Genomic DNA, 25,077 nt, shown 5'->3' on the forward strand with positions numbered 1-25,077 from the left:
TATCTATTATTGGGTTGCCGCTCATCTGGTTTAGCTGTCCATCATAGGATTAAAGACATTTTCTTCCCCCTGTGATATCCAGGATATTCCTTGTTTGGTACCTTACGGAAAATCATGAATGTTGAATTTTGTGAAATGTCTTTATCTATTTCTTTTGATTGATGAAACTAGATCTTCTAGCTGGGTTCTTCAATAGTCAGTTGTAGGGTTCTGTGATTCAATTATGTTGTTCAACTCTTCCATATCCATATTAATTTCTCTCTCAGCTTGATCTACCAATTTCTCTTAGTGGTTTGTTAAAACCTCCCATTCCTCTTTATAAAATCCTGTCCATTTTTTAGAGTTTATGTAGTGTTCTGAACTTGGGAGCTCCCACTCTACCTTTAAAGTCGTTTATCTATGACATTAAATGAGTCCCCTTTTTTTCATGATAGGCTATCAAAATTGTCTTATTTGCTTTTTATTTTTGGCTGCACCATGCAGCTTGTAGGCTCTTAGTTCCCTGAGCAGAGAGTATGGACTCTGGGCCCTGGCTGTGAAAGTTCTGACTCCTAACCACTGGACCTCCAGGGAATTCCGTTTTACTTTGATTTTATCCAACATGGCTGTCTGTCCACATGGTTAAAGGGAATCCTAATTAGCTTGCTGTTTCATTTGCCAGTATTGGACATTCCAGACCTGCTTTTTCCGAGTCTTGTCAGCTATTGCCAGCAAACGCTTGCACAAGTAGCTTCCCTCTGTGATATCCAGGAGAGACAAGACCACAGCCCCATCTCACTCTTGCTTCTGGCCTCAGTGGTGCAGGAGACCTCAAGGGCCCGCTTCTGAGCCATCAGCCCGGCGCTGGCTGATCTGCTTGGGAGGGGAGTTCAGAGTCAGGATCAGAGTGAGCATGCTGTGGAGCTTTCTGGGCATTGACACACATGCCCTAATGGACGTGAGGAAGGCCTAAGCTAGGCAGTGGACATTTCTGTCTTCTGTCTCTCCTTCCTATGTTCTTCATCTTGACATCACTCATCCCCTGCTCTACCTGTGGGGTCAATTCTTTCCAAGTTTCTGAACAAGTCCTAATGGTCCACCACCCACCCACCCATTCATCCATCTACTCATTCATTTGTCCAGCCAGCCAGCCAGCCAGCCAGCAGCAGTATCATACAAATACTACAAGCTGCGGGATCTTGGAACTTCAGTGACGTCATCTATAAAATGAATATAGTAATAGCATTGACCTCTTAGGACAGTCATGAGTTTGGAATTACATAATGCCAAAAAGAACTGGCAGACACATACTAAGTCCTCTATTAAGAATAGCTATTATCTTCATCCCACACTCACTGATTCATTCAACTAACATTTCCTGAGCATGTACTACATACTGAGTACCAGAGATATGAGACACAATCCCTGCTTACACCCAGGTGGAAACAGGAGAGGATGATACCATTAAATTAACAGCCGTGATGCACCATGCATAGTACGTTCCATGAGCTGGCAGAAGACACTCCAACAGCACAAGGGAGACACAGTCAGTGCAGACTAAAGGAGTTGGGGGCTAGGAAAGGGCTCCCTTGAAGTGAAACTAAAGTTGAGTGCTAAAGAATGAACAGGGGTTCAAAGAAAGATGCAGGGCATTCCTGGCTGCAAGAGAAACACATAAATAACCTAAAATCAGAGTGTGGCCTCTCAGGGCATTGGAGGCATGTGTGACTGGTGTGAAAAGAAGATGGCTCTAGAGGTACAGGGCTGCACCTGGGAACCAAGTAAGGAGTTCAGACACAGTGCTGTGCACAGGGCCATCAAGGGGCTCCCAGCAGAGGACTGGTGGGGACAGATGTGCAGTTTAATGTCCTACACAACTGTATCCATCAGATACGGGACCCAGATCATGTCCAATGCTCCAGTGCACAGAACCCCAGTCTCTGCATGTCAGTTGAGGTGGGGACTTAGTGCCTGGGGCTCAACACAGGCAGTCTCAACCCTCTGAACTGCAGCTCACCCCCTAATATTTCCTCCTCATCCCCCTGCCCCTCCTGGCTCAGGTCAGAACTCTGGCCTCTGCAGATCCCTCCTCCTAAGTTTCACCATCCTGCTTGGCCTGAATCTGAGCCTGTTTTCTGCACAGGAGGGGACTGGCCAACAAGAGGCTACGGGAATGGGGACTTCAACAAGCTGGAGTGTAGCTAGATCAGGGCAAAAGGGAGAACTAGGTGGGTTGGGGGAGGGAGATGGAGGAGGATGTGCCTCTTACTCCGGGCCTTAGCACACGCTGTTCCTTCTACCTGGAACACTCTTCTCCCCACCTCCCTTGGGCACGGCACCTCTTTGCTCCTCGGGCCTTGGTTCAGCTCAGTCCTTCCAAGAAGCCCTTGCTCTGACTCCACTCCCCAGGTAACATCTCTACTGTGTGGTGTGGCATCTTCTGGTTTGTGCCTTCACACGTCTCATCCAAGTTATGGGCATTAGCATTAACCTGCTGGTATCTGTCTTCCTTTTGGACTTCCCTGGTGGCTCAGACGGTAAAAGAATCTGTCAGCAATGTGGGAGAGCTGGGTTTGATCCTGGGTCAGGAAGATCCCCTCTAGAAGGAACTGGCAACCCATTCCAGTATTTTTGCCTGAAGAATCCCATGGACAGAGGAGCCTGATGGACTACAGTCCATGGGGTTACAGAGTTGGACAGGACTGAGTGACTAAAACACACACACACACACACACACACACACATCTCACGAAGTGGCCGTTGTCAGTTTATGTGACAGTTTGTCCCAGCTGGCTGAGCACACTGTGGAGAGGGCAGGCATTATGTCTTACCGATCTTTGCATCCTAGCACCTAGAACCATGCCTGGCATATGTTAGGGTCTCTCCATAGAAATGTTTGTGGGATGGATGGGTAGATGGAAGGATGGAGAGATGAGTGGATGAGTGGGTGGGTGGATGGATGGATGGATGAATGGGTGACTGGTGAATGGATGGAAACATGGGTAAGATGGGTGGGTATGTTCTAGAATGTTCTCAAGGCAGGATACTGCTTCCCACAACTCTTGTCAGCCATGGCCCTTCCCTGAGGAATTTCCTCACCAGTCCTCTTAAAGAAGATGCTAATAGAAGATACTAAATACTAATACTAAATAGTAATAGAAGATACTAAAGAAGACACTAGATACTAATCCTTGAGACAGTACCGTTCAGTCCTGCCCACTAAGCGGCTCCTTCACCGAGGCCGTGGTATGGGTTTAGGGGAAAGGGGGGTGTGAGTCGCAATGTCGGCTCAGGCTGTGTGACTCATGGTGAGTTATGTAGCCTTTATGGGCCTTCACTGTCCTATCTATCAAACTAGGGGCCAAGGATAGATGTCTCTGCAAATACAAAAGTTCCAACTTTGGTGTAATATTTAAAAATACTTCACGAGTATGGTACATTTTATAGAGTACATGTCCTACTGTTGTCGCAAAAACATCAAATGATGCCTAACCGTGCAAATAAAAAAAGTCTCATCACGTTTGTTTGTTATACTTCATATTAAAAATAGTTCATTCTCCAACACTGTGCTCTTGGAAACTAAAAATGTACACCCCAGCTCCGTGGGAGAGCCCATGGCCAGTCTGTAACATTTAAGCCTTGCCGACCACGCTTCCAGCTCCAGCTCTCTGCACCCGTTCCTTGCTGCAGATGCTATGATGTAGGAGGGTCACTGCCTCTGCTGGGGTCGGGGCTGCCTGGGGTGGGGAATAGGGCTGGGCAGTGACTCAGAGAGGCCTGAGAGTGAATGGCTATGCCACTGTTACAAATGGCCTGGACACTTGCACATCATCTGATGTGACCTGAAACCACGAACTTGGCTCCTGGCCAGACTGTGGCTTCTGACGACCATGCCCTCTCTATTTGTTTCAAAGATCTTGCTTCGAGCAAAGGCAGGGTGACCAAGCTGGAAGACCCTCAAAAGCCAACCCTTTCTCTGGGCTTCAGGGACAAGCCTCAGGACAGCCCACTTGCCCTGAGAATCAGGATAACCTCAAGCCAGGGAAAGCTCAGCCTTTATTCACTGGTGCTGCCCTGGGTCTATGATGTCCTGGGCACTGTCTTCAGTCAGCGAAACCAGTCTAGCTGTGCGGACAAGCGAACAGGAGCACTGAAGAGTTGCAAATGCTATGATCAGTATGAGCCTGAATTTTTGCAGGAATGGCTAAGGGGTGACTTTGAAAAAGGCTTGGAAAATTAGACCTCCCTCGTAGCTCAGTTGGTAAAGAATTGGCTTGCGGTGCAGCAGTCCACCTGCAATGCAGGAGTCCTGGGTTCGATTCTTGAGTTTGGAAGATCCCCTGGGGAAGGAAATGGCAACCCCACTTTAGGATTCTTGCCTGTGAAGTCCCATGGATAGAGGAACCTGGCAGGCTACAGTCCATGGGGTTGCAACTGTCAGACACAACTTAACAACTAAACCACCACAGGAAAATGGTATGGAGGTTTTCTACTACTTTGTTGATGAGGAGGTAGGGGCAGTCTTGGGGGATTCGAGACGGAAATCAGAGTGCGCACAGTATTTGGGTCCCTCCCCCAAGATTCAAAGAGGCCTCCCAAACCTTCAAGTGCAGAGGAATCATCTGCAGAGTTGCGAGAGGTGGTTACAGCAGTGGATATGGCTTTAGTGGGGCTGAGGTTCCGTAAAGTGGCAAGTGCGGGAGGGGAGCGGTGGTGGGGTGGGAGGCAGTAGCAAGCAAAAGACAAGCATGCGCAGTGACAGGCTCACGGTGGAGAGGCTTGTGAGCTTGCCAGGGCAGTCGCAGAGAGGACAGGCAGGGTGGAGGCACCAGCAGTCAGAGCCAAAGGATGTGTTCCCAACTGCACTTTCACAGGTCAGGTGTCTCTCCCTGGCTTCCATTGTGAGCTTCTGGGCCTGAACTGAATCTTGGTCGTCTCCCCATGGTCAATTGTGCCCAGAACCTCTTGGTAGAAGAGCCTTTCTGAGACGGTCTCCCCTTCTCAGCAATGGGCCTGACTTTGGCCTTCACTCCCAGGAGCCAAGAGTGGAGGGGAGCATTCTGAGACATTCTTCCCTTCTACCCACTGGGACCTGCAACCCTCAGGCAGAGAATGTTCTGGCCAAAGTCTCCCCGATTTGGCCCCGCTAGCCCTCTGCTGTGATGATCAGACTGTGACAAGCAAGGAAAGCATGGTTCAAAGGGGTGTTTCTTTACTCGTTTGTGCCACTAGTACAAGACAGAGATGTCAGCCAAACATAGCCCCAGATGGGGCTTCTTCCTACATGCTGGAAGCTTCTCTTCTGTAAGCCTGATAGCAAGCCCAGCTCCAGCTAAGTGATCCTGGTATGTGCAGTCCAGCTGTCCTTTCGAGGCTTAGAATAAAGGCTGCTTTATCTGGATGGTCACTCCTTCCTTCAAATGTTCAATCCCCTTTCTTGAATGAAACAATGGCAGGCAATCGTTTTTATGTGTTCATTTGCAGTGACTTTGGCAGGAGTTGGAAACCACATTATCCCACATTCTGGAGATTTAGCTCATGGCTGCATGATGCCCAGGAACCTGGGAACCACGACCCTAGGACAGTCCTGCCCCACCAAGGGCACTGCCCCCATTTCCTGTCTGTAAACCCGTCCTAAGTGGGGTTACCCCACAGCATCTCAAGTTAAGCTTAAAAAAGATGGTAGAGGTTTTCAGGGTCCTGATGGTCATAGACACTCTGCAATTCTCTACAAGTTCATCCCATTTCATTTTTTTTCCCCAAAGAGTTGGGCAGTGGCAGCTATATAGGACATCGGTGTTAACTGTGGACTTCCCCTCTGGGAACTGCCCCGAGGAAACCCCCCACCCCACCCTGCTTTAAACTGGGGAGACAGCAAGGGCTGGGGGCATGAGAACACTTTTCAGCTATCCCACATGACCACTTTCCAGGGGTGTGGGGGCATCATAGGAATGCTTTAGAAAACGAAGCGCTCACATTCATGGGAGACAAAGGAAATCACCCAGGACATGGGGAAGACAGCACCCCACCCCTCTTCTTGGGGGTTTGGGGGGAGGGAGAATGGAGATAAACTACTGGGGTGGGGCGGGGGGGGGGGGGGAGAAGAATTAAAACGCAACAATCAAACCAACCTTTAAATAGTAACTTTTAAAAATATAAAAACAGGTCATTACAATGACTTTTCATTTTCTTTTTTTCTTCAGGAATCAATTTGTCTTCTACCCTCGCCCTCCCTTGTGGCAAGAGCCTTAACAACAGGTGGTGGCTTAGCATCCAGGACCCAGAGAGAGAGAGACTGAGAGAGAGGAAGAGAGACACAGACAGACTCTGGACAGCCCTCCCCAGCCTCAGAAAGGTCAGGGCACCCACCTTGCCCTTCTCTTCGGCCTCCAGAGCCAGGTAGGGGGAGGGGCTCACCTTGGAGCAAGAGCATTGGAGAGGGGTTCACTGGGAAACCCCCTTCCTTCTCACCAGACAGGATCACACGTTAGAAAATAACCCATAAAAATGCAGTATAAAAATTATCCTCCATCCATGGAGAGCCCACCACCAGGACTCATAACGGCCTTTAGCTTTTCCTTAGAAGAAAAAAAAAAGCAAAGGAAAAACAAAACAAAGAACAAAACCCTAATACCTCAGAGCATTTTGGTACCAAAAAGCGGCACCCGCAGGAGCTGATATTCTACCTGTAAGCTGTCTGCACTCCTAAGGGAGACATGAAGCCGGGAGAAGGCAGCGCCCCCAGCCCAACCCCAGTCCCCTCTCCCCGCTGCCCTGCCTGGGGTTGGGGGGCAGGGAGATCAACCTTAGACTCCATCCTGCAGGTTAAATACACATTTTCCCTCTAAGGAGAGAGTAAGGGGTCAGAGGCAGGAAAGTGGGGAGAAGGCATTTTATGAAAGGATATCACTTCTAATTCTTTTTATTCAAATTAAAAAAAAAAAAAAAGCACCCACATCAGTTGCTGTTTTTCCTCTGGTAGCTCCCTGAGCTGAGTTGCTATGCGTTCTAACTTTGTGTCCTTTTCAGGTTGTGTCCGAAGATTAAGTAGGGCTGGAGACAGAGTGAGTGCCTTTGAACTTCCATTTCTCGTCACGACAACCAAGTGTGCACCAAAGAGAGATGGAGGTGGCGGTGGGGTGGGGGAGACAGACAGACAGGTTCAGACACCGGAGAGGGGAGCCAAGGGGCTAAGAGGCAGGTGGAACTCAGGAGGCCACAGAAAAACTCACGGTGTTTCTGCTGCCGTCAGCCTGGGCGGGCACCCATCCCAAGCTCTGCCTGTCCATCAGTCTGCTGGAGCTGGGTCCTGCCATGCTTTAAGACGATTCCCAGGTCCACATGGAGACACACTCGCCCAGGGGCTGCCTGATGGCTGACCTGGCCGCCAGCTGTACTGCCCCTCCTCCACCCAGGAGTCTTCTCCCTCTCCCACTCCCCTCTCCATTCTGCCCCCCTCCCTGCCTCCCCTTCCCAGATGGGAACTTCTGTTTAAAAAAAAAAAAAAGCCACCACCACGAGTGGATTACGAATACAGCAGGCGAAATACATGGCTGGCATTGCCACTGGGAAGGGGCCTCCTCCCCCGCTGACCAGTCCAAGATAGGAGTCTGTTATTTACACTTTTCACAAACCTTGTGCGCTGCACAGTCGGGAACGTGAAACCCTCCCCTGCTCCCTGGTACAAACGTGTGGTCCACACTCCAGTGTCCCCGAGCCAGGGCATGGGGACACATCAGAAGAAAGGGGAAGGAAAGAGATTCATGAGGGTGTATGTGGAGAGCCGGAGCCACGGGCCTCCAAATCTACGTGCAGCCTCTGCCAGCATCGTTACGGGAGGAGGAGGGGAGAAATCCATCGGAGTCCGTGAGACACAGGAGTCCATGCCCAGGAGTCCCGACCGTGACGGGCGCACCCTCTCAGCCCGCCGGAGGGCAGTGCTGGGCCACTCGCTGCCCGTCCTCCGTGTCTGCAGGGTCTCCCTGGCACAGCCGAGTCTGTGTCTCCCAGAGCTTGACAGCCCCGTCACAGTCCTTGCTTAGTAGATGACCTCATAAACCGTGGCCTTCTTGTCACCAGAGCCTGTTACGATATATTTGTCATCTGCCGAAATGTCACAGCTCAAGACTGACGAGGATTCCTTAGACTGGAGGAGGAGATAAAGGACAGAAATTCACTCTTTGGGGTACTCAGCGCTCTCTCGGTACTCTCAGAATTTACCCGCCCTCTGCACACCCTGGAGGGCACGCTGCGAGGCCTTTGAACACAGCCCTTCCCGTTCGAGGGGCCCTTTCTACCTGCTTCCCCATAAGGAAAAACTCATTAACTGGGCCAGATGTGATCTTTACAGTCAGCTCCGAGCAGCAGAACAGAACACTTGAGTGTGAGCTTTGCATCCTGAGTTTACAAATAGGAAGAAGCGTTTCTGAGCTGGGAGCAGCTGTCAGTGGGCCAGACCCTCAGTCTGGTGAGCTAAAAAAAAGGATGTGCACCTAAGTTTTGAACATCCAGTGTAATTAGAGACTCTTGAAAGTTACATGAGTGATGCACCAGATGCCAGACTTCCAGACTGCATCGAGAGAGTGTCTTTCTCACTCTGAGAGCGAGTGTGTATGACTTGAGTGTAGTTGTGCAAGACTGTGTGTGTGTGTCTCTCTGTGTGAGTGTATATGAGTGAGCGAGGGACAGTGCAGTGTCAGGCCCTAGGTTTTGAAAACCCACACACAAAAAAGCCTCTTCCCTCTCTCTCATCTCCTTCTGGATCCTTCTCTGGCCCCAGACCTCTCTCCTTATATTGAAGTGTTGAGATGGAAAATAAACCTACTTTAATACCAGACAACACTGCTCAGAAAAAAAAAAGCTGCCCAGTTTGCTCAAATGCCTGGTGCACCTCCTGTGAGGGCTCAGTGTGCAGGCCAGAGCCAAGAGCATGTTTTTATTCCTCCTTGCTCTAGAAATCCTACAAGAACCTCTGCTAAAAGCCCTCGCCCCAATCGGTCAGATGCCACTAGCAGCAGAGTATGCGTCCCACTGATGTGCCCAAGTCCAAACCCTCGCTGCTGGAGAAGCTGTCTGGGACCCCCAGCAGGTAGGGGTCAGGGCAAGTCCTGCTCTGCCTCCCCTATCCCTGCCCCATCACCGCGGCCAGGCCTGGACTCTCAGCAGAATCAAGAGGGGCACTTGGAGGGCGGGTAGTACCTGGAATATGCTGGCTCCATACGGAGTCCTCCAGGCGTTGAGAAGGTTATCTTTCCCAGTGCTCACAAACCACTTGCCTGCAGGCAAAGGAAACATCAGGCTGTGGGCTGCTGCCCTCTAAAGCAAGACCCGCCCCACACATGGCCAGCTACCATGGAAACGCGGTGTGACCCGCTAACTAGCGCTGGGCTGACTCTTCCTTTGTGAGAAGCGTTTTGTAATTAAGACATACCACGGACACATGGACACACATGGACACTCAGACACTGCCTTTCTCTGCAATCAAGGGGAGGGGTGGGCAGGCTGGGACAGAGAAAGGCAGGATCTGCAATTAATCACAAGGATTACACTTCCCCAGGAGATTCTTTTTAAAGCCACTAAGCGCAACTGACCCATCTCGATTCTACTACTGAAAGATGGCAGGAAGTACTGGGGATGGCGAAGCTCCAAGCAGCTAGAGATCCAGCCAAAGGTGGTGGGTCTCTGCAGGCATGCCACCAGAGCTTTGCCTGCGTTAAAGCTCCAGGGTTCCCAAAGCCCTGGGGGGTGCCTGTTATTCCTGGTCCATAAAGACCTGTTGGGGCTCAGAGAGGCTGGGACTGTCCTAAGCTGCACAGCGAGTCAGTGGGCCGGCACATACTCCAGTCCAGAGCTGTGGCCACCAAAGCCCATGGTCCAAATCACCTGTAGGCACTGCCTGCAGGGCTGGGCACACTGCTCCTCTGCCCCAGGCCATCAAGGTCTGGCTCTGGCCTGGTGTCACAGGTGCTTGGTACCCTGTGGCAGTATCTGCATCCTGAGGTGCAGGGCGGGATGGGTGTACTGGTCTGGGTCAGAAGCCTGGTTCTGAGACCATGCTCCCTTAGCGGGGCTCTGGCCCTTCTCTAAGCTCTGAGCCGCATCCCTGCGCGGAGGGCTGGCCAGGCTCCCACTTCCCAGGCTCACCGCAGTAGGCGAACTTGAGGGACAGCACGCAGCTCTCGTGCAGGTGCAGCTGGTACTTGTCGGGCTTGGTGTGGTGCAGCACCTCCACGTTGCTGCTCTCCATGCCCACGGCCAGCCACTCCCCGGTGGGGCAGTAACCCAGCGAGAAGATCTGCAGGGGTGGGGAGGACAGAGGTCAGCATCCTCCAAAAGCACAGCGGGGCAGGGGGACAGGAGGAGGGAGAGGAGGGGCGCTCTTCCACGGCCCTGCTCAGGAACCCTGTGGGCTCAGAGTCTTACCAACTCCCTCCCCCAGCACCTCCCCACCTGCCATGTGCAATGCAGAGTCCCCCTCTCTCCCCCTTAAGGGAATAGGATCTCATGTTTTATCCACAATCAACTTCCCAGGTGAGGAAGCTGAGGCTCAGAGAGGTTGCTGACTCTAAAAAGTAAAGTGGCAGAGCCAGGATTCAAACTCAGAGGTGACACAGACATTTCACTTTCAAAGTTATTCTCTGTCTCGGTGAGTTTTACCTTTCCTTAAGAAAAATATGAGTAAATAAAACACTAATGTATTAAACATGCAAGATTAAAATATTAACACAAATAATACAATAACAAAAAATAATAATACCTAGCATTTATGGAATGCTTTCTATAGCCAGGCTTACAGCCAAGGCTTTCAGAGGGACCATTTCAGATACTCACACCAGACCCATGAAGTAGCTATGACTATTCCCATCCCAGGAATGAGAAAACTGAGGCCAAATGCTCAATGGCAGAGGAGCTGGGTATCAAGTCTGAGCAGCAGGGGCAGATGCGACCAACTCCAAAGCCTTGTGGATTCTATTTCATGGCCACTTCCTCCAGGAAGCCTTCCTAGATGACTCAAGTTGGTCTCAGGTCCATTTGTAATGGCCACGTGTGAGGACCCCTTGGTCCCCTGAACCAGCCACTGAGACCCAGGGAGGAAAGGCACCACGCTGCTCCAGTGGATGGGGCGGGGGGGTCTCAGGCGCACACCTGGGAGGTAAAGTCGTGCTGCTGCAGCTGTCGGCCCTCCCGCAGGTCCCAGGAGCGCACAGTGTTGTCCAGGCCTCCCGTCCACAGCTTGGTGCCGTCATGCGAGATGTCTATGCAGCTGGCCCCGTCCGTGTGGCCCTGGAACTGCCTAGGAAGGCCAGGCAGGGATGAGGGTAAGCCCCAGGGAAGCACTGCCTGCTATGTTGACAGCTGTCCCAGGGAGATGCCAACTCTCCCCCAGCAGAACAGAAAACTCGAGGGCCACGGTCCCTCAGGGCTCCTCTCCCACTCGAGCGTCTCGGCCAGGGCCAGGACTCTCATGAGGTCACAGGGAGGCAGGGCTCAGACCCAGCAGCTTTGCTCCCGAGGCCCCACACTTAAGCTCCTCCATAGCGGTCTCGACGCCGCCTCTTCTCCCCACATCTCTGCGTGTCTCAACTTATCCGAGTTCTGCCCTGCGGGGTCTGCTCCAGGGCCCCCTCCCCGGAGCCTGGTGCAAGCTTCTGGTCCACAGAGCCCTCCCGCCCCTGCTGGGCACCTGGCATAAGCCGCCATCCTTTCACCTGGGTGCCCTCGCCTGTGCCACCCCGGCCACCCCACAGCACCTCCGACCGGCCGTCACAGCCACGCCGCCAGCGCGGCCTCCCCAGGGCGAGGACAGCCCCGCCCCTCCCGTGCCTCACCTGACCAGCGTCTGGTTGTGCAGGTCCCACACGGCAATGTTGCCGTCGCTGCAGCAGGAGAAGCAGACTTTGGCGTCAGGGCTGATGGCCAGGGCGTAGCAGGCCGGAGCCGAGGACGTCAGCTCAGCCTTGATGCGGGGCGTGGGCGAGGCCAGGTCCCAGATGGTGAGCGTGCTGGCCTCGCCGCCCACGATGAGCGTGCGCCCGTCGGGGAGCAGCTTGCAGGAGCGGATGTAGTTGTCCCTGTTCTGAAGGAGGAGGGGGCAGTGCTCAGCGCCACCCACCCCTCCTCCCAGGGACCGGGAAAGTCACATCCAGCCACACCGAGCACCCTCGCCACATCTGCTCACTTCCTGCCCTTATTCACCGCTGCCAGGCCGACCCCACTGCTCCCTCGTGACTTTCTTTACAGACCCCTGGAGACCAGCATCATCTCCCCTTACAGACAATGACAGCAGGGCTCAGAGAGGTTTGCCAGGTTGCCCGAAGTTGCTCAGTCGATACAGGGCTGCGCCTGGCCAGGGCAGTGGGGTGCCGCCCAGGCCCCAGCTCTCCTATAACAGCTGGAAGGGATGCCCGCAGCCCTGGGGTCCTCACCAGGCAGTCCAGCTGGGAGATGGGGCTCTTGCTCCCCGGCTGGCTGATGTCCCAGATCTTCACGCAGCCCTTGCCTCCTGTGTACACGTGGCGCGTGGGGTTGCTGATGGTCACTGCACACACCACCTCCCCGTGGCTGAGAGTGTTGATCTGCCGGGCGTGCCTGGGGATGCCAGGGCCTGCCAGGGCGTCGTGGGGAAAGGGCACAGGCTGCATCTGCCCATCAGCGCTCACATGGAAAGAGTAGGCTCTGAAAGGGGGAGAACCACGCTTCTGCCATCTCCAGTCCTCTAACAGTTTCCTGACTGGCCCTAAACCTTGCCTGGCCTGCCTGCCTCCAGGTGTCCCCTGCCCTCATCTTAGGAAACCTGGTAACCCCAACCTCCTTGACCTGGTTCCACCAGGGCGGAGACAGCTTCATAGTCCTGCCCTGACTTCTGCCCCTGCTAATAGATCCTTGCTCCGAACCACGTCACTGACCCCTCATTGCCTTGGAACAACCTTTCCCACCATCTATACAATCCCTAGCACTCTGGCCCCGGAAAGGGCCCAGCTTGAATCCCACCCATCCTCTAGGAGCCAGTAGTATTAGGGAAGAAAATCCGCTTGCCCCCCGTCCCTAAATGAATCACAGAGTACACATCAGAGCCAGGGGTGAGCCAGTGTGGTCTGCCTGCTGGTTCAGGTCATAGGCGTGCCAGCTGCGGCTAGAACCCACAGGAACCCCCAGGGCAGGGAAGATCCATGGCATCCAGCTGGGAAGCCCGACATGTGAAACGCTCCTTCCCTCTCAGAGCCCAGGGATCACAACCTCAACCCCAAACCTTCTCCTTCCCCTTTCAGAGGGAGCCTGGGGGCGATCAGAAGTGCAGCCAGGCAGCCATCGACGGGATTGCAACCTGCCCCAGGGGTACCCCTAGAGAGGCAGACACCCTTCCCCAGGAGAGGCCCATCAGGGCAGGGGATAGGTGGGTGGGTGGTGTGCTCTCTGCCCTCCCCAACAAGCAGAAAATAAGTAGTCAAGGCTTACGGTTTTCCACCAGGAATGGAGGCGAGGCTTGAGGGCAGGCCTGTGGCCCGCATTGGGGGGTGAGGGTCAAAGCCAACCTGTAAGACAAGACAAGGCCAGCCCTTAGTGAGGGGTGCCGTCCTCTGTCCCCCTACTATACAACACCCCAGCCCTAGCTTCCTCCTCCACCACGTCCTGTCCCACCAGCACCACACTGCCTCTTCAGAGCCCGAGACGGCCGAGCAGAGCAGAGCCCCTTGTTCCAGCGACAACACAGGCCCGGGCCCTCTCAGTAACAGCAGACACACCTTGGTATAACACATGGGCAGCCCCACGGGCCAAGGCCCTGCCTTGTGAAATCACCTGACTCACCATGGGAGTCCCACCCCAGAGCACCCAGAAAGACGGGTGCCAGCCCCACTTCCCAGATGGAAAGGGGCAGCCCAGGGAGACTGTTGGTTGAGACATGGTGACAAAAGGGCAGGGGGGTGGGAACCAGGTCTGTGACCCCCAAGAGTGTTCCCTTCTGATTCCTCATCAACACTCTCCCCACAAGGCAGCTGCCTGGTCACTGGACCCAGAGGGCGCCCTCTGCATGCAGGAAGCATCTCTCTAACCCCTTCCAACTCCCATCCCCACTCCTTGCCCAGCCCCCCCTCAAAAGGAGCCAAAAGGTCTACGTACAGCTCCAAAGCTCACCATTGGCGATCGGCCGTAGGCGGCGGCGGCGGCGGCTGCAGCCGCGCTCATCTGCGGCGGGATGTTGTGGAGGCCCGCGTAGGCACCGGGGCTGGTGAGGGAGCCATTCATCTCGTGGTGGCTCATCATGGCAAAGGGTGCGGCGTAGGAGCTGGTGATGGAGATGGGCGTGCGCAGGGCCGAGGCTGCAAGGAGGCGGACGTAAGCCCGGACTCACTGCCAAGGGAAGAGGTCCCACCCCCTTCATCCAGGAAAAGCCCAGGCCACCAGGCTGCCTCTGGCCCAGAAGCAATCTTTCCTGTCTTCTCAAGCTATCCACTCCAGGCAGTCCTCCTGGGCTGAGCTCACCTACCAGAGACCCCCATGTTCACAGCCCAAGAAGGTTTGAGGTGAGAGATGTGCCCACCTTTTTTTTTTATCGAACAAGATTCAGAGGCCCAGAGAAGAGCATTTTTCAGAATCTCACAGAACAAAGGCAGACACACACTGATGGTGTCCCGAGCTGTCGGAAGCTCCTTCCCCACGCTGAGCTCAACAGTGGCCCCAGTAAACCCTGACCTGAGTGCTGAAGCAGGAGGCATTCACCTCGGTGTCAAACCTGACCAAGTCCCGCAGAGACAGGCCCTGGGACAGCCCTGACTCTGATTCCCTGCCTCGTGCTCCGGCCCATCTGTGAGGCTCCAGCCCTGGCCTGGGGAAGACCCTCCCCTCAAGCACAGTCAGCTCAGCCCCATTGTGCCTACCCATTATACCTATCGGGTCCATGCCTGGAGGTTTGCCTGGCATCGACCGGAGCCCCGGGGTCGTGCTGGTGCCAGGAGTTGGGGCATCATTCCGCGGGGTTGGCGTGTTGGACTTGAGTCCAGGGGTGGAGGATTTGTCATTCTGCAAGAGGGAAACGCAGAGACCAAGGGAGGCTATGAAGACTCCTTTCTCCGAGAGCTCGGCAGCACACGAGGCCTAGTTCCCAATCTCCTGCCACACAGCCCCTTCACTCCTGCCCAGTCTTGTTTGGCAGGGACTGTGTTCCCATTTTACAGATGCAGCAACTGAGGCTCAGAAACAGTAACTAAGCACAGGGTTCAGCCTGAAAGTGGTAAAGCCAGGATGTGAACCCAGGCCAAGCCCCAATCCATGTGCTTTCTGCTCCACCCCTCCACCTTCTAATCAGCAGCACTCCAGGTCCAGCCCCTTTTCCAGAAACTTTTTCCCTCTGCCGCAACCCTCCCCAGCCCTCTCCTAGTCTCTGTGGTGCCAGGGGCAGACTCCACATACATGACCAAGGTCTTTGGTCTTGGAGGAGGGCGTGCTGCTGGAGGAGGCCACCGAGGCAGGGCTGGTGGGGGCATCCTTCTTCAGGCCACGGGCCTTGTCCAGGCCATTTTCAGGAGGGGAATGTGCCGGGCTGACCCGGGGTGTCGCAGGGTCCTAAGGACACAAGTGAGGCAGAGATGTGCTAATAGCTACGATGAGCCTGAGTCTTCTCTGGTCCCAAGGGGTGGCCACCAGCTCTTAACAACCTAGTCTGACCCCTCCTCATCCCAGAGACGGGGAGACTGAGGGGGTGGGTGGACGGGATCTGCTCAAGATCGAAATGAGTTCAGGCCTCCATGCTGGACAACTGGCCCTCTTGCCTTTGTGTAGATCCCTTCCAGCTCCTCATTCCCAGCTGAGGCTGACCCACGGGGCTCACCACCCCAAGACCCCAGGGATGGTGGGGAGAATAGAGCTGACCTAGAGGACCAGGGGAGCCGGCCCTCCACTGGGATCTTCAGGGGTCTCTCTCTCTCTCTCTCTGGAGACCCATCCTAGGAAGCCAGCATGGTTAATGACTCCCCAGCCACCAAGCAGCCAAGCCCTGTCTTCTTCCTCCTGACCAGGCTGACGCCCCCAACCCAAAGGCGTCAAACCCAGCTGGGGCTGCCGGTGAGGGTGCAATAGCGGAGACACAACAGCTCCCACCCGGGACAGGAACCATCTCTAACTCCCCACACAGAGAGCCGCCCTGTGACCGGAAAATGCCCTCACCTCATTGGAAACGTCCACCACTAGATCATCACTCTTGTCCCCGTCACTATCCTGCATGGAGAGAGAAGCCAATAAGAGGCCACACCCACCCCAGACTGAGCCCAAAGCATCCCATTTCTACCAGCCAGGAGCTGAACCTCAGCCAAACCCCAAAGTCCACACTGTCCCCACTCAGCCCCACCAGTGGCGGCCTCCCCTCTGCTGTTTGCTAGAGCAGCCTCCCGGACCCAGGTTCATTCGGCTCCCACAGCCACTGGCAGCCTCACCCACACCTGCCCCATTATATTTCTAAGCTCCCTTTAACTTGTCCCTCTGGAGCCAGACACCTCTCTCTAGCTGGCCTGACATCCACCATCACTTGTACGTGTGCTGGTCTCATTCCATCATTTCCATCATGGTGTGGGAGGGGTGATTAGCCTCGTCTCCCAGAAACGCAGCTGAGGCTTTGGCTGCACGATATGCCCAAAGCCCCAGAGCAGCCAAGTGGCTGGACAGGGAGGGCTGGGCCCAAGGGCACTGGCTCCCAAACCACATTGCCCCCTGCCCTCTGCCCCAGCTCTCAGCCCTGCCCAGCCTGGCACAGAGCAGAAACTGTGGCCACCTGCAGGGTCAAAGTATAAGGGCAGCCCACAGATTCTGAAGGGACCATGATGGTAGCACGGGGTTGCAGGTCCATCTAGGGAGGGGCCCCTAACTCACCCCAGGCCCCACAGGGCCCAGGAGGACCTCTCTGCTCACTCCCTCCTGGCTGTGGCCCATATGCTCACAGCGCACTGATCTATGCAGGCGTCCCATGCCCAGGCCACCTGCCCTCCTCAGTGGGCCACCTCTCCTCCCCCACCTGTACCTGACTCGTCCACAACCAGGCCCTGGGGCGGGAGAGGGCTTCTCCTTCAGCCCGGCCGACCCAACACAAACCCCAGTGGAGCCCCAGGACGTACGTATCGGCTTAAACTGTCCTTCTCCTCTGCTTTCCGCTTCTTGGCTTCCATGCTGTAGTCCGCAGATCCCCGGTGCTTCTCACTAGCTCGCAGGCTTTCCGAGGGCGACACTGAGTTATTCTGGAAGCAAGGAGGAGACTTAGTGTGAACATTTCATTCACGCATCGATCTAGCTCAGTGGGGTGACCCGGAAGGTCAGTCGAGGTGCTCTGTGTGTCCTGCAGGTCTTGGCTCCATCAGCCTCTCCAGGGAGGGACGCCCTCCCAACTCTCCAGATTTGGTTCCTCAGATTTTGGTTCCTGAGGCCCTGAGAGCATGACAGTTCTCGACTGTAGCAATGCCGCTGCTGTCAGATAATTAACCTTGCATGTATGAGCCACTGGCCTCTGGCCCAAGACCCTGCACGCTTCGTGAAGGCGGGGTCGCACCTATCTCCTCTTCCACCCTCTGTGCTCAAAGAATGGATAAGCTGAAAATTTGTACGGAGTCTTGAAGACAGATCTGAGCCGACAAACTGGGGCTATGCACAATACCTCATCTGCTAAACCTGACAGGAAGAGGGGACCGACAGGCAGGGGAACTGCCAGGTGCCAACAGGTCTCCCCAGTGCAGGTACGCAACGGGCATCTTGTGTGAATGCCCTTCTGTGACGGCTTGGCCTTCCGCAATCTTAGAGAGAAACACCAGGGTTGCAATGAAGCAGAAAACACAACGTCATGAAGCCTCTCCCTCTGAAGATGGGAAAATGCATAGAGGGCAGGTAGAATTCCCCTCCCCTCTGTGATGATCGCCAAGTCCAGGTCCCGAGACGATGGGAAACGTGCCCAAGGTCCCCCAGCAAGAGGCAACTTGAAGAAAACCCGAGGTTTTTACGCCTGGAAAAGACTAATGAGTTCTCCCTTCAACTACAAAGCAAATGAGGATAAGAAGAGTTTGGAATTTATGGCCTGGGAAGAGGGAAGGTGGGCTAAGAAGGTAAGGCAGGAGAGACAATGCCAGTGGGTCTGAGGATGGAGCGGAAGTTGAGAGCTTCTCTCAGGGAAGGACTCCAGCTGGTGGTGTGAAGGGTGAGTAGGAGCGACAGGCATCACGTGGACGCCAACACCGGGCTGGGAGCAGGCAGGGAGGTGCGATGGGCAGGGGTGCCTGCCAGCAAACCTCTCTGCCAAGGGAAAGATACCACAACCCCCTCTAGGGGACCGCTGAGGTTTGTCCCTTCCTAAGAGACCACACTGGTGGCTCAGTGGTAAAGAATCCCCCTGCCAATGCAGGAGACACAGGTTCATCCCCTGGGTCGGAAAGATCCCCTGCAGAAGGGAATGGCAACCTATTCCAGTATTCTTGCCTGGAGAATCCCATGAAGGGGAGGAGCCAGGCAGCTACAGTCCATGGGGTCACAAAAGAGTGGGACACGACTGAGGGACCAAACAACAATAACACCAGAGACGGCACCACGCCTTCCCCCGCGTCACTCGGCACCCTCTCCTGTGCACCTGCGCTGGATCAGGCCCGAGGCGGGGTGCAGGTGTGGATGAGTGAACAAGGTGCAGTCCCTGCCCCCCAGCAGCTGACCGCCCAGCTGGGGCAGGGCGGGGAGCAAAGTCCAGTCCATCCTCGCCCCTGTGCCCAGGGGAGTGTGACAAGCCCACACGGGGACCTGCAGAGATGTCTCCTCAAAGGAGGAGGCCTTCCAGAGGCAGATGGAAAGTCTCCCCACGTCCCCCAGAGGCAGGGTCTGGCGCTCTGCGGGGAGCGGTGCGGGAAGGAGCCGCAGAACTTCATTTCCTCCCCTAAGCCGGTTTCTGGGCAGCCCTTCCCTGCCAAGCTTCTGCCTGAAGCAAATTAAAATGGCAGAGTTATCAAGCCTTGAAGAAAATATGGAGGTTATAATGGAAGTGCAGCTTCAACCTTCCCCGCAGCTGGGCAGGCGCGGCAGCGATGCGCGCACAGCCGCAATTCAATTAGCCGCGGCGAGCGCCGGCAGAAAAATCACTGTCATTTCATTTCATTTCCTCCGACGGCGGCCACCCTGTGCTAAGCAGAAACGCTCCCAGCCCCTCTGCTCTTGCGTGGGTAGCAAGGAGAGCGGGGGTGTGCGGCCGCTCCTGTTTCCCCCCGCGACCCAGGCCGCGGCTCGGAGAACAGCGGGCTCTTTCTTCTGCAGTCAGCTGCAAAGCCTCGCTGCTACCGGAGGAGAGTCATGTCAGGCGTTTAGCGGCATCGATCCAGCCCGCCTCTGGCTGGCAGGCGGCCAAAAAACTAAGTATTTTCTATTGCTTCGGCTAGGCAAGGAAATATGAATGAAGCTACCTCTAATTGGACTCCAGACTAACCCCTCCGGGACAGCTTCCAGCCCGGCCAGTCGGCCCCCCTCCCACTCCGACATGGCCCTGTCTTTCCTGCCGGGGCCTCATCTGTTGACAACCTGGTTTCCAAAGGGCTGATTACGTTCATTTCCACTCCCCCCGACACCATGGCTGCGCGCACACGTGTGAGCCCCTACGGCCCACAGCCCTCCCGCCAAGGACGGTGACCCCATTCATTTCCACTGAACTCTCCAGGGGCCCCTCTGCCCTGAGTCTCAACATTGAAGAGCACTGTGAAGCGCCCCAATCTTGGGGGCTCCTCGTGGGATTCTTTAGGAGAAAGCATTCACAGAGAGGGCGCAAAGCCAAGGCCAAGAGAGATGAGGATGAGGACGTCTGAAGGCAGTGAAGGGATTGAGCAGCCACTGCTCTCTGTGGCAAGTCCGTGGTAAGCAAGTAAAGCTGGGTCCTGGGTCCTGTGCTAAGTGGGGTCTTCCTAACTAAGCAGAGAGGCTGGCTGAGCAGGAATATTCCCATATTACAGATGGAGAAACTGAGGCTGGGAGAGGCCGAGAGGGCTACCCAATGCCCCGTGAAGCCGGGACCAGGCTGAGCCTTGAGGTGTCTAGCCCAGCCCTCTTCCCGTCTAGGCAAACTACCTCTCCAAAAAGGGCCCCTGGGATCAACACGAAAGCTATCAGAATGGGTCTGCAGCTTCAGCTGTTCCTTTCTGATGTACCTAGTCATTCCTGGGCCCAAATGACCTGGACTTCTGAGCACACAGGCAAGCAGAGAGGGGACGGACGTGAGCACGGCTGCTGATGGGAGGTTCAGAGTCAGCCCAGTGGAGGGCTGGGGAGGGGACGTGGGTCGAGATGGAGAAGCCACCCGAGGAAGCTGCTGTTTAGATGGTTAGTTAACTGCCTGACCTTCCAAGTCCTACTTAACACGAGGTAATAACCAAAGCCATCCTAACAGATTAGATGGCCCCAGATACAAGGACGGCGATGAGGAATAAAATAGCTTTGCTAATCGCTGGAGGATTTTTTTATCCAGACTCCACTGCGCTTATTCAGAAGGCTTATTCACTTGAAACAGAACCTCTGAGCCTCAGTGTGATCAGAAAGATTTACGGCAAATCTCAGAGCTGGCAGACACGCAGGCAGCCTGGCCTTAATGCTCGCTTGTGAGCACTTCTTAAACCAAGTTAAAGCCCGCAACAGGGAGAAACCTCAGGTGTTGGGAGGAAATAAAGAGGATACAGGATCATATAGGAGACAGCCAACCTGGGGGACAGGGAGGGACTCCAGCCCCAAATGAGGGAGGGATGGCAGGGTCCTGAGCTCTGGGGTCAGCCCCGTGACTCCACAACCCCCCTTGTAGGACCCAGGGCTGGCCGGCTGACCTCTCCAGTAATCACCTCTTATATAAAAAGGGGGTTAGCTACAGCTCACTTAGCCCAAATCTTCATTTGACAATAATGGCCCTAAAGCCTGGAGACGTAAAAGCTTGCCCAAGTAAAGCTTAATCAACAGGCGACAACAGCTCTTATTTCATGACAATACCCAGCCACCCCCAGGAGCCCACACAGGGTACCCCAAGTACCCTGCACGCCAAACGCACCCCACAGGCCCCAGAGTGCCAGCACTTACCGCACTGGATTCTCTCTCTTCGGGGACAGAAGGCCAGGAAAGGAGGAGGGTCAGGTCCCACAACAGAGAAAAACAAAAAGAAAGCAAGGTCAGTCTCATCCAGCTGGCTTTTATGCTTTGCTAGTTCACGGGTTTTAAAATGGGCAGTGGCCTGGCTCTCTGAGTCACCCCGGGTCAGCCAAGGCAGAGCCATTAGGTGACGTCTCTCAGTTTGGAAATTAACCGCCCCAATTCCATTGCTTCTCCGGGCCACCAGGCCTGGGTGGGGCTGCAGGGGGCTCTGTGGCCTAGCTCTCCCTGCCATGCTGAGAAGGGTGCCAAGATTACTGGTCAGCAGTTTTTAAAGCCACAAGCTTGGGAAGGATCGTGCTATATAAAATATCCATAGGATCTGAGAGTTGAGAACACTATTGTTATTTTTTTTAATTAATTATGGGAGTGGTTTTTTGGTATGGTGTTGTTTCTAATTATCACCCTTCTCTGTTTCTTTGCCAAGAAGCCCCTGGAAGCAGAGGCCTCTGATTATCTGCCCAGTCAAGCACTAGCTCCCTGGTCCTCCTGTCTGCTGCGGAGAGGCCCTCTTCCTCTGCCGGGAGGATCATCCTAAGGCAGAGACAGAAATCTCAGTCTCAGTTCCCAGGACCTGCTACCGCTCCCCAGCCCCGGCCTGGGTAGGATGGTGACACTCCAAGGCCCTCACGACCATAGGGCACTGGCATGTGCCCATATCTAAGCATAAATCAAACCATCACGTGGTACACCTTACATGCGATGCTATGTGTCAATTACGTATCAATAAAGCTAGAAAAAAACATCTGTGGGCAGACCACACAGAGTGGTCCTATTTGCAAAGGGTCTGCTAGGAAGCCAGGCCCTTTCCCATCCCGATAAAACTAAGCGCTCCTGATGTCCCACAGCTTCCTTGCGGGAAGGGCTGAGTGAAGGGCAGGGGCGTTCTCATTCCCATCTCCCCAGTCCTCTCCCTGCAGCAGCACCAGCACTGTCTCTGCGTAGCGTGCAGCCCCTAACAAGCCTTTACTTGAGAGTCAACTGGGTGCCTTTTCCAAGGACCCTCTATGGGTTAGACACCTGGGAACTTGGCCTCTGTCCTCAGAGGGCTAATGATCTCTGTGAGGATAAAACATTTTTCAGGGAAGGATAGAAGATGATGGCAACAGAGGTCTTGGGACCCCAACTCTTAAACTCCTCTAGCAATTTGAAAAAACTCTCAGCTTGGCCAGGAGGGCCGCCTGAAGGAATGGGACTGGGGCTGACCCTTGGAGTATGGGCAGAATGTAGCTAGGAAAATGGAAAGGTATTCCAGCATGAAAGGACCAGATGTCGTCCAGGGCAGAGAAGAGTGGGTACACCTCAGGGATTGGGGGGTGGGCCTGGGGGATGGGGCTCTGGTTTCCAAACACCAGGAACTTCACTGATGGATGGCTCCAAGGCTTGCTAACTCCTGGTCCTCGGGTCACAGCATTCGCTGTGTCCACTTACAGCAGGGCCTCTAGAGCCTCTGCCCACACCACACCCCCACCCTTGCCCCTGCCCCGGCCCCAGGTCGCACCTCTGTGGTCCAGCTCATGGTGGTTCTTCTCATCCTTCACTGACAGGTGGGCCTGGCTGCCCAGTGCACCAAGTGCCAGCAGCCCCGAGCTGCTCCCCGTTACTGGGGGGATCCCTGGAGGCTGGAGGCCTGACGGGTGGGGTGGCAGCTGGACCGGGGGGCCGTGTGTGGCATGGGAGAGGTGCTGCGCCTGGAGCTGCTGTTGCTGCAATGAAGTGGGTGGTGAGCACGGCCGAGCCAGCAGGGCGGGAGAGGCCTAGGCCAGCCCTCTCGCTCCTCCAGGAGGCAGCAGGGGAACACGCACCCCCCCAAAGCCTCATCTCCAGCTCAGGCCACATGCTGTCATGCTGGAGGAAGTCTGTTAATGGACTGCAATTTAGACACAAGATTTATGATGGCAACCACCACCTCCTCCCCAACCAGGACAGAATTTCTCAATGTATGATTCCCAGCCCAAGATAAATAAAGCATGCATTTAAAAACCACAGTCATCAGGGCTCCCTCTCTGTGGAGGGCAATCCACTTTTAAGCTCCCAGCAGTCACAGTTTTGCTCATGCTTACATGCCTGCGAACGTCAGCAGCCAGCATCTCCCACCCTTATCCCCAGCCCTGGGTAAGACTCCCTAATTCTGAAGAACTCCACGCCTGTCTTTCAGAGCAAGAGCAGCAAACAGCAGAAGAGTCCTGGGATCAAGAAGAGTTTGGGGCCAGAGGAATGAGAACCAAGGCCACTGAACAGGAGAGCAGAGAACAGGGTGAAGAGGGGGGCTTTGGAATTAAGACAGATCTGGATTCAAATCCCAGCCCTGGCACTTTCTAGCTGGGTGACCTCAGGTAGGTCACTAAGTGATCTCTTAACAATAGCGAACATCTACCAGAGGGCTTTCCATGGGCCCCCTTCTCCCCTACTTTCCCCAAATCTAGACAGGTATTAATTCAGTTATTATCATCAATAGATGGAGAAGGAAATGGCAACACACGCCAGTATTCTTGCCTGGAAAATCCCATGGATGGAGAAGCCTGGAGGGCCACAGTCCACGGGGTCCCAGAGTCGGACAGGACTAGGCACGCGCAATGACGACTACCATCAATAGCAAGGACAACAATCCTGAGTCAAGGATTCTGCTCCGTGGATGTCCCGAACTCCTCAACCCAGCACTGGTCTCAGGGTCTTCTCTTCCCCCGTCCCCTTGTTCTCCCCCAGCAGCCAAGACAAAACACCCTTCATCAATCTTAAGAACCGTGGGCACTGTGCCGCTGACTATGCCATGACCAATGTCTCTCTTTCATAGAGATTGAAACATTTCTTGGGAGTGACTGTGGCCTCAGGTTATACATATGTCTTTCCTTTCAACAAGCACGAGGGGAGGGGATGGAAATTTACTGAATGCCTGAAAGAATGCCTGGGCCCTTTCCAAATATTATCTCTGACCCTTTCAACTACCTGGCAGAAGGGTTGTGCCCACTTTAAAGACGGCGAACTGGTACTCAGGGGCTGGAATAGGGTCAACTACCAACATCATCCGAAGACTGTTCCTAAGGAGACCCCCTGCCCTAGAGTTTATGGGGGTGACAGAGGGCCAAAGCCTGACAAGCTCACCTGTCAGTGTGAACCGTGGCTCTCTGGCCACCGCTGACAGACGACAGGTTACAGTGAAGGCCCACAGTTCTGGATGGACACGCGGCTCCAAGAGGCAGTAAGTGTATTTGAGATCAGGGGTTAAGAGCTTCCCAAATGGCTTCCCAAGTAAAGAATCTGCCTGCAATGCAGGAGACCTGGGTTTAGTCCCTGGGTTAGGAAGATCCCCTGGCGGAGGAAATGGCAGCCCGCTCCAGTATTCTCACCAGAAGAGCCCCCTGGACAGAGAAGCCTGGTGGGCTAGAGCCCATGGGATCGCAGAGAGCTGGACACGACTGAGTGTCTGAGTACAGAGCACATGTTAAGAGACCTGCTGTTCCCCAACTAAACTGCAAACTGCCAACTTCATGCACCCTCAAATTCATGATCCCCACTTTGCAAATGAGGAAACTGAGGTACTACACTCCTAGCCCTGCAGGGCTCATTTTTCAGCGTAGGGAGAAAAGCCTGGGACCACAGCCACTGCTCAAGACCTGGGATGTCTCTTGGTGGGACGTTTATGGAAGCTGCTGGTGGGCACTGGTCTGGGCTGTCTGCCCTGAGACGCCAGAGCAGACACAAAGTGGAGGTGTCTACCCTAAAGCCATCCACCCCCCCGAGGCAAGGCCCAAGGAGGTGCAGCTTGAACAGTTAGTTGGGACGAGGAGCATCAGTGGGGCATCCTTGCTTCCTGAAAGGTGAGCCAGTGAACCAGCACCAGAAACTTGTAACAGAGTCTATAATTATAGTTGCAGTGTCTGTATGGAAGACACTGGCTTTCAAAGCTGTTTAGCTTCCAAGATGGAGACGGTGGTTTTCTGCAGTGGCCCATGAAGCAGGTATATCTTC

The 25,077-nt window shown here is 54.6% G+C and overlaps 1 protein-coding gene across 9 annotated transcripts in view; it reads right to left on the reverse strand.

Moving 5' to 3' along the window:
• Nucleotides 1-7,496: 7,496 nt before the first annotated feature.
• Nucleotides 7,497-25,077, reverse strand: part of TLE3 (TLE family member 3, transcriptional corepressor) — a 47,101-nt gene continuing 29,520 nt past the window's right edge. For 3 of the 9 annotated variants that reach the window (XM_052646919.1, XM_052646914.1, XM_052646911.1), the window contains 14 exons: nucleotides 22,610-22,814; nucleotides 21,040-21,056; nucleotides 17,082-17,201; nucleotides 16,141-16,191; nucleotides 15,388-15,540; nucleotides 14,856-14,997; nucleotides 14,098-14,297; nucleotides 13,435-13,511; nucleotides 12,405-12,654; nucleotides 11,808-12,055; nucleotides 11,125-11,272; nucleotides 10,123-10,273; nucleotides 9,178-9,254; nucleotides 7,497-8,125 (listed from right to left, as the gene is read on the reverse strand). In XM_052646919.1, the coding sequence (XP_052502879.1) occupies nucleotides 8,018-8,125; nucleotides 9,178-9,254; nucleotides 10,123-10,273; nucleotides 11,125-11,272; nucleotides 11,808-12,055; nucleotides 12,405-12,654; nucleotides 13,435-13,511; nucleotides 14,098-14,297; nucleotides 14,856-14,997; nucleotides 15,388-15,540; nucleotides 16,141-16,191; nucleotides 17,082-17,201; nucleotides 21,040-21,056; nucleotides 22,610-22,814 (1,947 nt within the window). In that variant the 3' untranslated portion in view covers nucleotides 7,497-8,017. The remainder of the gene's footprint in view (nucleotides 8,126-9,177; nucleotides 9,255-10,122; nucleotides 10,274-11,124; nucleotides 11,273-11,807; nucleotides 12,056-12,404; nucleotides 12,655-13,434; nucleotides 13,512-14,097; nucleotides 14,298-14,855; nucleotides 14,998-15,387; nucleotides 15,541-16,140; nucleotides 16,192-17,081; nucleotides 17,202-21,039; nucleotides 21,057-22,609; nucleotides 22,815-25,077) is intronic. The other 6 variants (XM_052646917.1, XM_052646913.1, XM_052646915.1 and 3 more) reach the window with 4 other exon arrangements.

The sequence above is a fragment of the Budorcas taxicolor genome, chromosome 10 (genome assembly GCF_023091745.1).
Source record: "Budorcas taxicolor isolate Tak-1 chromosome 10, Takin1.1, whole genome shotgun sequence".
Lineage (NCBI taxonomy): Eukaryota > Metazoa > Chordata > Mammalia > Artiodactyla > Bovidae > Budorcas > Budorcas taxicolor.